The sequence below is a fragment of the Citrus sinensis genome, chromosome 2, assembly GCF_022201045.2.
Source record: "Citrus sinensis cultivar Valencia sweet orange chromosome 2, DVS_A1.0, whole genome shotgun sequence".
Taxonomy (NCBI): Eukaryota; Viridiplantae; Streptophyta; class Magnoliopsida; order Sapindales; family Rutaceae; genus Citrus; species Citrus sinensis.
Genome location: NC_068557.1, coordinates 5,402,836 through 5,415,287, shown reverse-complemented (window position 1 = coordinate 5,415,287; position 12,452 = coordinate 5,402,836). Strand labels below are relative to the sequence as shown.

General features: G+C 33.8%; 2 protein-coding genes across 4 annotated transcripts; both read left to right on the top strand.

Moving 5' to 3' along the window:
* On the top strand, nucleotides 1-1,124 carry LOC102615666 (uncharacterized). Its single transcript, XM_006470260.4, has one exon. It carries the CDS (start codon nucleotides 66-68, stop codon nucleotides 1,032-1,034), a length of 969 nt encoding a protein of 322 aa, XP_006470323.2. The 5' UTR covers nucleotides 1-65; the 3' UTR covers nucleotides 1,035-1,124.
* A 4,521-nt stretch (nucleotides 1,125-5,645) lies between these two features.
* LOC102615969 (phosphoglucan phosphatase LSF1, chloroplastic) lies at nucleotides 5,646-11,632 on the top strand. 3 transcript variants are annotated; one of them, XM_006470262.3, is made up of 10 exons: nucleotides 5,646-5,884; nucleotides 6,158-6,264; nucleotides 6,805-7,264; nucleotides 7,373-7,441; nucleotides 8,072-8,193; nucleotides 8,611-8,826; nucleotides 9,856-9,961; nucleotides 10,192-10,304; nucleotides 10,548-10,692; nucleotides 10,843-11,632. In XM_006470262.3, the coding sequence occupies exons 1-10, from the start codon at nucleotides 5,756-5,758 to the stop codon at nucleotides 10,960-10,962; spliced, it is 1,587 nt and encodes a 528-aa protein (XP_006470325.2). In that variant the 5' UTR covers nucleotides 5,646-5,755; the 3' UTR covers nucleotides 10,963-11,632. The 3 variants fall into 3 exon arrangements, with proteins under 3 accessions (XP_006470325.2, XP_006470324.2, XP_024950666.2); XM_006470261.3 differs by having other exon boundaries at nucleotides 5,646-6,052; XM_025094898.2 differs by lacking the exons at nucleotides 5,646-5,884; nucleotides 6,158-6,264 and adding an exon at nucleotides 6,367-6,610.
* The last annotated feature ends 820 nt before the right edge of the window (nucleotides 11,633-12,452 follow it).

Below are 12,452 nucleotides of genomic sequence, written 5' to 3'. Positions count from 1 at the left end.
AACAAAAATCCATAACTCAAACTTCTCAAGGGAAAAGAAAAGAAAAGAAAAAAAAAGTCATCAAGATGCAACAGCAACAAGACGGGAGCTTGAGTATGAGCTCCGCTGCGGTGTCGTTTTGCCCCAGTTTCAACAGCTACGCTTCCGAAAGAATAGTGAACATCGCCGCCAAAGTTAGCGAAGAGTTTCGAGATGAAGAATCGAAATCCGAATCAAAAGTTCTATTAGAAGAAGAAGAAGAAGAAGAAGAATATGTAGATGAAGATGATGAATTCGAGTTTGTTTCTACGATCGCAGATCTCGATTCCAGGTTGTTTCTCGACGGCGAGATCCGTCAGGTTTTTCCAGTGTTCAATCGCAGTCTTTTATTAAACGAAGTTTGCGACGATCATGATCGAGGAAACGAAGGGGGACACGCGGCGGCGGCGTTGAAGAAGTTGTTTATTGATGATCACGATGATGATGATGATGATGATGCTGGCAGGCAAGCGTCGTCGTCGTCGTCGTCTTCATCGGACGAAGACGAACCGGAACCGGAACCGAATATGAACGTAACTTTCTGCATTTGGTCGCCAAAGAGAAATAACAATCCAACATCGTCGGCGTCGCCGTTGCAGTCGCCGAGTCGATGCAAGAAGAGCAACTCAACTGGATCGTCGTCGTCGTCAACGCCGTCGAAGAAATGGTTTAAACTCCGCGATTTGCTGAGGAGAAGCAACAGCGACGGCAAAGACTCGTTTGTGTTTTTGAATAAACCGAAGAATAATAATAACAACAACAATAAAAACAGCAGCAGCAACAACAGCCACGCTGATTCTTCGAAAGAGAAAAAAGTCAAATCCGGCAAATCAAAAGCAAAAGCCAAAACAAAGGCACAAGCAGCCGCCGTGTCAGCGCACGAAGCCTTTTATGTGAAGAACAGAGCGATTAAACAAGGTGACAAGAAGAAATCTTATTTACCTTATCGGCAAGATTTGCTTGGAGTTTTTGCTACTTACAATGGATTAGCCAAAACTTTGCCACCGTCCTTTTGATTGTATTTATGTCTTAAAAAAAGAAAAAAAATTACCAAAAATACACAACTTTTTCATTTTTTTTTTATAATATATAATCTCGATTTTTTATTTTGTAATTTGTAAAACTTTTTGTAGATAGTTTATGTAATAATTTAATATATATATATATATATATATATATATTCTTGTTTGGCCAAAATGAATACAAATGCAATTAATGAATGAAGAAGTTATTCATAAAGCATCATTTATTTATTTGTTCATTGCGGTTAAGTTGTATGCGATGCATTTTGTTGGTTGCTGGTTTTATTTAATGGGAGATCACTGAATACGATTTGTTGTCGAATGGTTATTGGTTTCATTGTTCTTTTTTTTTTCATTTGATAGAGTTTTCTCTTTTGATACGTGAAAATGATTGAAGGTGCAAGACTTAATTGCTAAGGCGCTTTAGAATAATAAAACAAAAGATTACGGGGAATTGAGTGTGTTCATAGTGGGATTTGAGGATCATTTTATGAACGGATAGATTTTAGATCGTAAATATCAGAATATTAATGTGATTGATTTTGTGTTAAGAGTGAATTTGATTCATAGTAAATAAAAACTCTCTCTTTTTCATTAAAATATTTGTGGAGTTGTATTAAAAAAAAAACATTTTATTCATATATTTTCGAGATTGATGATGAAATTTTTTTTATATGGAAACTCTTTTTTATTTCTCCTCGTTGATAGAATGCGCAAGCATTCGGCTATATCCATATCCGGTAAACTTACGCATCAGGAGAGTTGCACCTAAGTGGTCCTGCGAATTAAATCAAGTGGAAAAAGTAGAATTTCTTGTTTTCGAAATATTTGTGAGATTTTATCGCAAAAATAAATAAATATATATATATTAACAAGGACCATAGAAATACGTACGTAGAAATATTACTCAATAAAAAAAAGCCTTTTTTATTTTCTTTAAGCTTATAGAAATATTCAATCAAAAACTTATAAATTTCTATGAAGTATTTTTACTTGCCCAAATAAAAAAAGACTTCTCAAACCAAATTCCCTAAAATTTAAAAAAAAGAAGAAGAAAAATCTAACGAGTTTTCTATTGAGGTACTAAATAACAGAATATTTAGGACAAAAAAAGTATGACTTTTCGAGAGATTCGACGAGATATATTAATACCTTTTTTAGAGTTTCAAAACGATATATTCTCAAACTTGATATTGTTTGTCTTATTTAAAACTTGTCAAAGGATGTCCTACATCATAATATTAAATTGAAGCTTAAAGGAAAATGATTATTTTTATTTTATTTTTGAGATTCTCCAATGCCATTAACAGAAAAGTAGAAAATTAATCAATTTTGTAGACCTCAAATGAATTAATGGACAAATTATTCAAACTGTTAGATTTTTTTTTTTTTAATTTTGATGAAACTTTGTGTGAATCATCGATAATTTTCCTCATTTTATTAATGTATCATGACTTTGGGCATTCTAATGCATCATGGCTGGCTAGACCAAATGAATATTATAAATTTTTAAAAAGCCCGAGCGGGGTAAAAAAGAAATAAACAATTGGAAAATATAAAAATATCAGTCTCTCGAAAATATATTGACAAGTAACTTTCAGGTCAATTTCTATAACGTCATGAGATTGGGAACCAAATAAAATGTGAGAGATAGATAAAACCCAAAAAAAAAAAAAAATTTTTTTTATAAGAGTGTTATTATGCATACCAAATACACAAATATGCATCATATGGAAATAATAATAATAATAATAATAAATAAATAAATTGCACCATCTAACTGCGTCATTAGTCCTGGTGATACTTTACAATCCAAACCTCGAGTCATTCTAGCTTTTCTAATTCTTCCATTTCTAAGCCAAAACGCTGTAGTTTCGAGATTGGATGATAAGAGAGAAGAACTTTTAAGTTCAATTGATTTGATACCACAAAATCCAGGTTTAAGAATCTCTTTCATTCTTGTATCGCTTGCATGATCGTGAATAGAGTGGCATTAAAACCAACCCACCCAAAAAAAAAAAAAGAAAATAAATAAATAATAAATAATTTTTTTTTTTTGGGAGTCAATAATGACAAAATAATGATTAATGTTATGATCATGTGAAGAGTGTGAGATTATGGCACGGCGTGGATGCGTTTGGTCACGCAGATTTGTGTTGACCGAATATTTAATGAGATATTAATTCAATAATAGCGGGATTCACATTACTTTGGATTCGTTTAATTTTTTTGCAATTTGAATCCATTTTCTTATGGTATGGCTTTTCTCTACATGTCGCAGCAAGAAACGTAGAAGGATGCGTTATCACTTTGTAAAAATTTACAACAAAACCACCCAATTAATAATCAATTATTTACATTGTAAAAAATGGCCTCATTAGATGAATGTTTTATTTGATATTGATATACTGTAACTTCAAAGTCATAGTTGTTGTAGAAAAAAAAAGGTGTAATTATGAAATAAATTTAATAATATGTAATAAATATGACTTTTAAATAAAATTTTTAATAAACATATTATGGATTGTCATCATATAACTATGAGATCAAATTAATCATCTCAACTTTCAAGTCACAACAACAATTATTTACTAAATATTTTAATTGTACAATCTCGATACTAAATTCCTAATTTAACTTTTCAACATATTCGATGTGATTACTCTGAAATAATCAAATGTTTGGTAATAATAATAAAAAAGAGAGAGAGACATGTAACAGTGTATTTGAATTGCTCTTCAACTACACTATGGTTTTTAGGTGAAATGTGAAGAATAAAGAGAGTTGAAGAAAAAAATGGGAAGAAAGTTAAAAGAGGTGTCTCAAAATTCATGCGTCTATATCAGAACTCAATTATTTCACTGCCCATGAAATCAAAAGTCAAAAGCCTTGTGTATTAAACGCACTTGCTTCCTTAACCCTTGTTCGAGTTTATCTATGTTTAGACGGAAGAAATTTTAAAATACATTAGAAGAATTATGTCAGCTATACAATAAGAAACTATTATTATACCATATATTTATTTATTTTAAAAAACTAAAATATAAATGATACTTATAATAAATTTAATTACACACGCCAAACATATAATAATTTATTGTATCATCTTTCTTCTTAGACTGTTAGTAGATGTTGATTATTATAATTATTATTACTTAATCGAAAAAACCAAAACACAACTTCATTGCGTTCTCCATTTATGATCATACAATGCACTGTTGACATCCATTTGTTTGATGTCACAACCAAAAGTGACTAGCTACCAAGCTACTACGCAACACATTTTATAGCTTTTTGCTTTGAAAAAAGTCGTTTTTTCTTATGTAACAAAGGTTTAGAAAGCAGATATATATTGACATTTAATACCGAAAGTGCCCTTGCATAACAGCTTATTTTAATACGCCCATCTGCTGTGTGTGAAGAGAAAGGGGAAATTAGTAGGAAGCGTGAAGTCATTTATCACGTTTGAATTGTTGCTTCCAAACACAGCTTTAGCAGTCTAGCATGCACATGTTTTATGTTTACACAAACCGGTTTAAATCCAGAAAGTCAGGATCATGATCATGATTGCTTTAAAGGAAGCTTGAGTTGCACGATTGCAATTTGGTTAAAATGCCTTTCTTTAAGTTGATTAGTTTTTGCATTACATTTACATGCACAATAGTACTAATTAAGGTTGTGACTATGTTGGAGCTAATTTATGGTGAAACACGAATTTTAATTACTCACGCAAAGTGATAAATAGTTAAAAAATTATTATAAATTTAATCGTGTGGTTATGAATGGATGCTCTAACTAAGAACGGTTCCAATATAGTCAGACTCCCTAATTAATTCCACTTTGAGTAACCAGAGATCAAAAAAACCGACTAATGCTAATTGGCATGGTCTATAATCTAGGGGGCTCTTTAATGTTTCATGCGTTCTTTTAATACTGGTATATTTACAATTATAAGTCAACTGATATGTACGAATCAAAAATTTGTTGAGACTAATTTAAATTAATTTTATCGTGACATAGTTAAAATTTCTGTTCTATTACTATTTAGGGAACATTTCTATTATCTAACCATAATACTACGACTCTTTGCAATCAACTAAATTTTTAATTTTTAAAATTAAATTTGCTGCTCATATATACTATCTTTTACCCACAATTACTACATCTCTTTGCAATCAAATAAATTTTTAATATTTAACATTAAAGTTTGGTCGTCAAAATTTCTTAATTTAGGGGTTACCTTAAGTAACTAAATTTATATAGAAATATAGCGAATATTGTTAATATTTAAAATATCCCTCACTCCAATCAGAGTCTGAATCGTTCCAGTGAAAGACTGAATGACTGATACTTATTTTAACTTTTCCGGAATCAACGGGCGCTGCCGAGTCACTTTTTGATTGGTGTACACTCCGTCAAGTAATCAGCTCAGAGCACATTAGCATACGTTCAGTGTGAGATATTTATTTACTTATAAGATTTTTCCACGTGGCAATTAGGCGCAAGAACGTGTAAAGCATCGGCATGCAAAGTCGGGCCCCACATTGAGCCACGTGGGCCACGGTATTCTTACCTCTACTCTGCGCTCTTCTCTTCCTCAATCATCCACAAAACTCTCGTAAAAACCCAGCTCTAAACGAATCTCTTACTATATATACGTATACACACTCACATATAATGTTCACTTCATTTGCTAATTATTCTCTTACTGAACAATGTCGAATCCGCAACTTTCTAGCCGCAGAACGACGTCGTTTCCGTCGTCGTCTTCGTTTTTGGAGAAAAATCTTTTCTCCATCAATGGAGTACCTAAGCAGCTCAGCTTTGGAAGGGACAGGGTCAAGGTTCGATTTAGCAAGAAAATCGTTAGGGTTCATGCACTGTCGAGTAATAGTAATTCATATCTTAAGATGAACTTGAACGAGTATATGGTCACTTTAGAGAAACCTCTCGGCATTCGCTTTGCGTTAACTGTTGATGGCAAAATCTTCGTTCACGCTCTCAGAAAAGGAGTAATTCACCGTTAATTATATATATATATATATATTCGAATCATATTTAACCTTGCAATTTTTATTTTGAAATAATATTGAACTTATTGTTTTGTTACTTTGTAGAGTAACGCTGAGAGGTCGAGAATCGTAATGGTAGGTGACACGTTGAAGAAGGCGAGTGATTCATCAGGCGGAAGGTTTACTGAGATAAAGAACTTCAGTGATGCACGGTAAGAACTTTTTTATGTTTATTAGCTGTCAATAGTCAATAATTTAACCGTAATTTTTTTAATGTTAGCGACTTAAGTCAGTATAATGATTGATGTTTGTGATAGATAGACGCGGCTTGTTGAGATTTTCATTGATATTGTAGTGCTGCATGATTCAATTTTGTTCATTGTATTATTAGATCTTAGATCTATGTGGTTGTGCAGTAATACAGATTATTCGAGTTTGTAGATTGAATTATTCTTTTATTCTAGAAGACAGGATGCTGCAAAATAATTGATTATCATTGATGTTTGTTTCCCATGTGGACTTTGAAGAATTTAGCTAGCTGTTAGCTCTGGAGAGATGGTATTACATGCATATAAGTGACTTGATGCTGAAAAGCAGATTGAGTTCCTGCTCTATTTATTTAATCAATCAATTTAATGTCTTTGCAGTTGCAAGTTGCTATTTTGTATGTTTTGTTGTCAAGGTTTTAGCTCTTGACAATAAGTTCTGTTCATCAATATCATTTTATTTTTTCCGGTTTTTGGTTTATTCAGGAAGATGCTGGCAGACAAGACAGGGGCTTTTAGCCTAGTCCTTGAGAGACCTTCTGCTCCTTTCCCTATCCAACCAATGCATCAGTTAAGCGACCTTGATGTTTTATTTAATAGAGGTCGTACGGCTGTTGCCACTTGGAATAAAACAATATTGGCATCAAATTTGGAAATGTCTTCTGAAGGTAGTTCAAACACTGGGTTTGCCATGTTCTCCACAAAGTATCTGGCACCTCAAGGGCGGAAGCTTTTGGATTGTCAAAATGGACACACTCAATTACTTTCTCGCAAGAATGTTCTTTCTCAACCCATGAACCACCTTGTTTGTGTTTTTTCTGAGGAAGAGTCTGGGGATGGAGAATGGGCTCATGGTAGCTTCCCATTGGAGGAATATCTTAAGGCTCTGGATCGGTCTAAAGGCGAGCTATACTATAATCACTCTCTTGGTATGCGTTACAGTAAGGTGTGACTCTCAAGTTCTTAATAATCCATATTCTATTGCCTTGGTAATTAAGATGCTGGGTAGAATACTTTCTCTCTCACTCACTTTCAGTAGTGCTCGTTTTGTTAGATTACGGAGCAAATATATGTGGGGTCATGTATACAAAAAGAAGCAGATGTTGAGACTTTGTCTAAAGCGGTGAGTGCCTTGTTCGTATAATTTGAGTAAGATTACATTTTCCTAAATGTTGTTTACTTTGAGATTATCTGACGGGTGTCTGGTGCACTTTATATTTGTACAATTTCATAATGACAGTATAGGAAATAAACTATGATAATGTTCAGTATGCAAAACAACATTAGCATAATAATAAATGTGACAATTGACAGTGTGATCTGAAATTTCAATGGTTATTTGGCAACACCTCAAAGGAAATGGTTCAAAAGGACCATTTATATTTTCAGAGAAAAGATGTACCAAGCACAATTATTTTTCTCCAATTTCAGCCTTAAGATGGAGGAGTTGACCTTTAAATAGAAAACACCAGAAGTCATGAGCAGTGTCAACAGCATAAAAAAGAATGTCCTGCACCGTCATGTTGATATTCAAATCTAGCTCCCATATTGTTGCCATTTGTGAATTACTGCGATATCTTTCTTCCCTTTAGTGCCTTCCTTTTTTTTTAATTGGGTTAAGACAATTTCTGACTGGGTAATTGGAATGTTATTGATTTGTTTCTTTCTGGTTGTTTGACTTGCATTGAGTATGTCCTAGTCATTTCTCAGTCCATTAGTTTCTTTTTTAACTGCTAGAATATTACTGTATCAGGGAATCACGGCGGTACTGAATTTCCAGAGTGGAACTGAAGCAGAAAATTGGGGAATTGATTACAAGTCAATCAACGAGTCTTGTCAAAAATTCAATATACTTATGATCAACTATCCAATAAGGTAAGCAAAAGGCTTTATATCATGTCTTAATTGACTGAGAAGAAAATCTAGCTATTGATGCCAGTTCTATTCTTTAGATTGTTCATTTCTCACACAAGATTTGTTTGTACGTGTGAATTCTATAATTAATTTTTTCACTATCTTTTTGGTTTTTGTTTTCTATTTCTTTCAATATTCTGATACTTGCTTAGGAAATTTGGTTGGCATTATGCTTGAGTTGCTGAGAAATACAAATATCTGTCTCTTTGCCTTTTTTTTCAGATTGGATGTACTTTTACCCCAAAAATTGATCAACTCTCTTAAGAACATTGAATATTGAAAGAAATCGTGAATGGAACAGAGTGTACTGTTTCTTTTAGGTAGTTAAAACTGCTGCCTGGCTTTGGCACATTAATTTTCTTATATTTTCTGTTGCAGGGATTCAGATTCCTTTGACATGCGGAAGAAACTGCCTTTTTGTGTGGGACTGCTATTGCGCTTGTTAAAAAAGAATCATCGTGTTTTTGTCACTTGTACAACTGGTCTTAATCGGTCCCCTGCTAGTGTGATTGCATACCTTCATTGGATGACTGATACTTCCCTACATGCAGCTTATAATTTTGTTACTGGATTGCATTTATGCAGACCTGACAGGTTCTTTTTACTAACCCTGCTCATAGCTATGCATATTAGTGCTAACTATTTGAGGAGCTTATAATTATATAGATGTTCCAAGCTTTGTGGTGATAACCCTTGTATGATCACATATAAGTTATTCCTTTATAGGACATGTTTGACTGGTTGCGTGGGCACTGGTTCTTCTTTATTTTTCATCAATTTCAAATATCTCATGAATATAAACCCAATTTAACTGGTTGCATAGGCACCGGTTCTTCTTTATCTTTGATCAATGTCAAATATCTCACGAATATAAACCCCATTTAACTGGTTGCACGGGCACTGGTTCTTCTTTATCTTTGATCAATTTCCTATATTTCATGAATACAAACCCACTTACTTGATTGCTAAGAGATGACTGTAGCTTCAACAATTGTTTTCTTACCACCATTTTGCTCTTCTTGAATGCAGGCTGTTGGTTCACTTTCTTTGTAATTTAAAAAAAACAAAAAAAAAAAAGAAAGAAAGAGAACTTTAATAATGACTGGACGTTCCGTGAATCCTCGGTTTTAATGTAAATGAAATGTTGGGAAACCTAATACTCCGACATCTCTTTCTCTCTCTGTTTATATAATTAAGTGTAAATCATACGCAGATCCTGTATGTTGGCCTTAAAATACATTTTAGGTCGCAATATTTTCCAAATTGATTACATAGGTCCCATATATCTTTTTTCTGCTATGATCTGTTTGTTCCTAACAAACTTGTGTGATGAATTTAGAAGTGTTTGACACTTAGGTCTACTAGGGCAAGCAGGCGGAATCTGCCTAAAATTTTCTCTATTATGAATAAAGTATAAACACCAAAAAGAGATGTTGTTTGTTATGGATCCTGAAATGCTATTGAACCAAGTTTTAGATAATAACTGCGAAATGTACCGTTCTGCTGAAAAGAAAAGAAGTGTGTGCTAAATCATTGGTGCTCATCTTGAACATAAAGTAATTTATTTTATATGATTTTCTTTTTCTACACTATGACTTTGGCAAAGTACTTATCTAACTGCAGACCAGCAGTTGCTTGGGCGACAAGGGATCTTATAGCTATGGTGGAAAATGGCAAACATGATGGACCACCAACACATGCTGTGACCTTTGTATGGAATGGACAGGAGGTAATTGACATTTTTGAGGTGTAAATCCACTTTATTTTTTTCCAATATGTGATCAGTTTTAGAACTTGAAGAAACAGTACTATGATTGTCCCACTTGAAGTGAAATTGGGCTTGGGCTACTTGTAGGAAGGAGTTTGAACCATTTAGACCTTTACCATTGTGTCCAGACTTACTTCATTAAAAGATTATTGGTTTTGATAGTTTGTCTTAAAAATGAACTTTTATTACAGGGCGAAGATGTATTGTTGGTTGGAGATTTTACTGGAAACTGGAAAGATCCAATTAAAGCGACTCACAAGGGTGGATCAAGATATGAGGTTGAAATTCGACTGACTCAAGGAAAGTAAGTGTTATGCATTCTCCAAATGGAGTTTCAAATTTTCTATAATACACTTTCCACTGAATCTGGAGCAATTCATCTTGGTTGCCTTTGGCATTTATATATTTATGTTTGAAAAGCATGTGATTTAATTTCAGCATATTTTAACAGAAATAAATATCTGAGGATGAAACCAATTTTATATGGTTGACTGAGTCTCAGTTTCAAAATTTCTTTCTCAAATATGATTACATATACTGCCTTCAGATACTACTATAAGTATATTGTCAATGGGCAATGGCGGCATTCAACAATTTCGCCGACAGAAAGGGATGACAAGGGCAATGTCAACAATATAATCATTGTTGGTGATACTGCCAGTGTGAGGCCTTCTATTCAACAGCCTATGAAGGTTGGTTTCTGCTCCTCCTTTGAAGAATGATACAAAATAGATAGACAAAAAGACGCTGATAGTGCGAAACTATAAGTTGTTTGGAAAATTGTCAGATTGTTTCAAACATTATATTTCATTTCTGGTAATCTTTTAATTCTCATGTTTCAGGATGCCAATGTTGTGAAGGTTATCGAGAGGCCGTTGACAGAAAATGAGCGCTTTATGCTAGCAAAAGCTGCTCGTTGTATCGCATTCTCTGTCTGTCCAATCAGATTATGTCCCAAGTAGTTTGGTAATGCCGTTACCCTGAAATGGCTGTTTAATTTCATGCTAGCTCAGCGGTGAATTTCGAGCACATGTTTTGTCACAGCTAAAATCATCACCATGTTTATGAGCATGAAGATAGTCTCAATGAGACCAGAAATTATCTTTTGCCAGTTTCAGAAAACAGGAAAGAAATTATCTTCTTGTAACCTAATAGTGATTGTCTTTCCCTGGCCTGTATAATAGTTGATGACGAACTCTACACCATGCGCTTAGGCAATTACCTGTTATACGTCCAGATGGACTCCAGAGCCATTCATTGTGTTTCTGCTATCTTGCTGGGTAATGTTTGCTCAACAATTGGCAATTACCTGATACCTGTTATATTCCCTCAATAATTTAGGTTGCATTATAGCGATTGTCTTTCCCTGGCCTGTATAATAATTGAAGATGAAGTCGACACCGTGCTTTTTGGTGTTTGGCAATTACCTGTTATACATCCGTATGGACTTCTGAGCCATTCATTGTGTTTCTGCTGTCTTGCTGGGTTATGTTCCCTCAACAATTGGCTTTTTGGAGGACCTATGGATGGGCTTTTCTTTTTCTTCTTTAAATTTTGTATGACGATTTACACGTTTCATGGGATCCCACATTTGCTGCTTCGGTAATCTCATTTGGTTCTTTCTTTTGGATCTTTCTCATATTTTTATTAAGTCCAGTATGGTACATGTTCCAATGTGATTTTATGTCCACTTAAGAAATGAAAAATGATGTGCAATGTAACCAATGTTATGTTATGGGAAAAATATTTGAGATGTAAATCATATATATGTTGTGAAGAAGTGTCATTACGCCAGTCGTTTTTAATCACCACACAGGTTTGGCCATCTTTGCTTACAATTAACATGTTGACAGTTGCTGCTGGACGGTAAGTAATAGGATTAATGCTAAATATGTTAGTCGATGGCTCTATTCTGTCCAATGAAATATTGATCAGCTTCGGCTATGAACTTATGGTCCGCGAACCATAAGTGACACTAGAACGACAACACTATTCTTAAGATGACGGCGGTATAAATTTAACAGAAAGCATCAATCGAACCAGTAAAGGGATAAGCATGAACGACGACTCTATCAATGGAATGATGCTGATGCCAAAATTAGGTTCCTCCTCAACAGATAAGTCGCTATTTCGGTACCTTTTGCGCGTCTTACTCTTTGACCCAAGCGACTATTCCTAACCCGACCCAATAACCGGTCACAAAGATTTGTTGACTGGTTTAACCGTCCGAGGCTCATATTAGGCTTCTAAGTTATAAATATTGTGAAAAAATTATAGCTGTAAAATAATAATTTATGGTTGTCATGAAAATAATTCTTAAATAATAATTTTGGTAAAGTTATAGACTTTTCATCATGTAAATTTATGGTAAAATTAGTTTAGTTTCTAAATTACTGTTGTAAATACTTATTTTCATGCTATGGTCACAGTTGTCCAATAATAAAGGGTCTTA

Excerpts from the sequence above, each read along its gene's own strand:
- LOC102615969 (XM_006470261.3), top strand. The coding sequence starts at position 5,756 with ATGTCGAATCCGCAACTTTCTAGCCGCAGAACGACGTCGTTTCCGTCG. Across the intron at positions 7,442-8,071 it reads TTGAGACTTTGTCTAAAGCG|GGAATCACGGCGGTACTGAA; the intron begins GTGAGTGCCTTG and ends TTACTGTATCAG. Across the intron at positions 10,305-10,547 it reads ATTCGACTGACTCAAGGAAA|ATACTACTATAAGTATATTG; the intron begins GTAAGTGTTATG and ends TACTGCCTTCAG.
- LOC102615666 (XM_006470260.4), top strand. The coding sequence starts at position 66 with ATGCAACAGCAACAAGACGGGAGCTTGAGTATGAGCTCCGCTGCGGTG.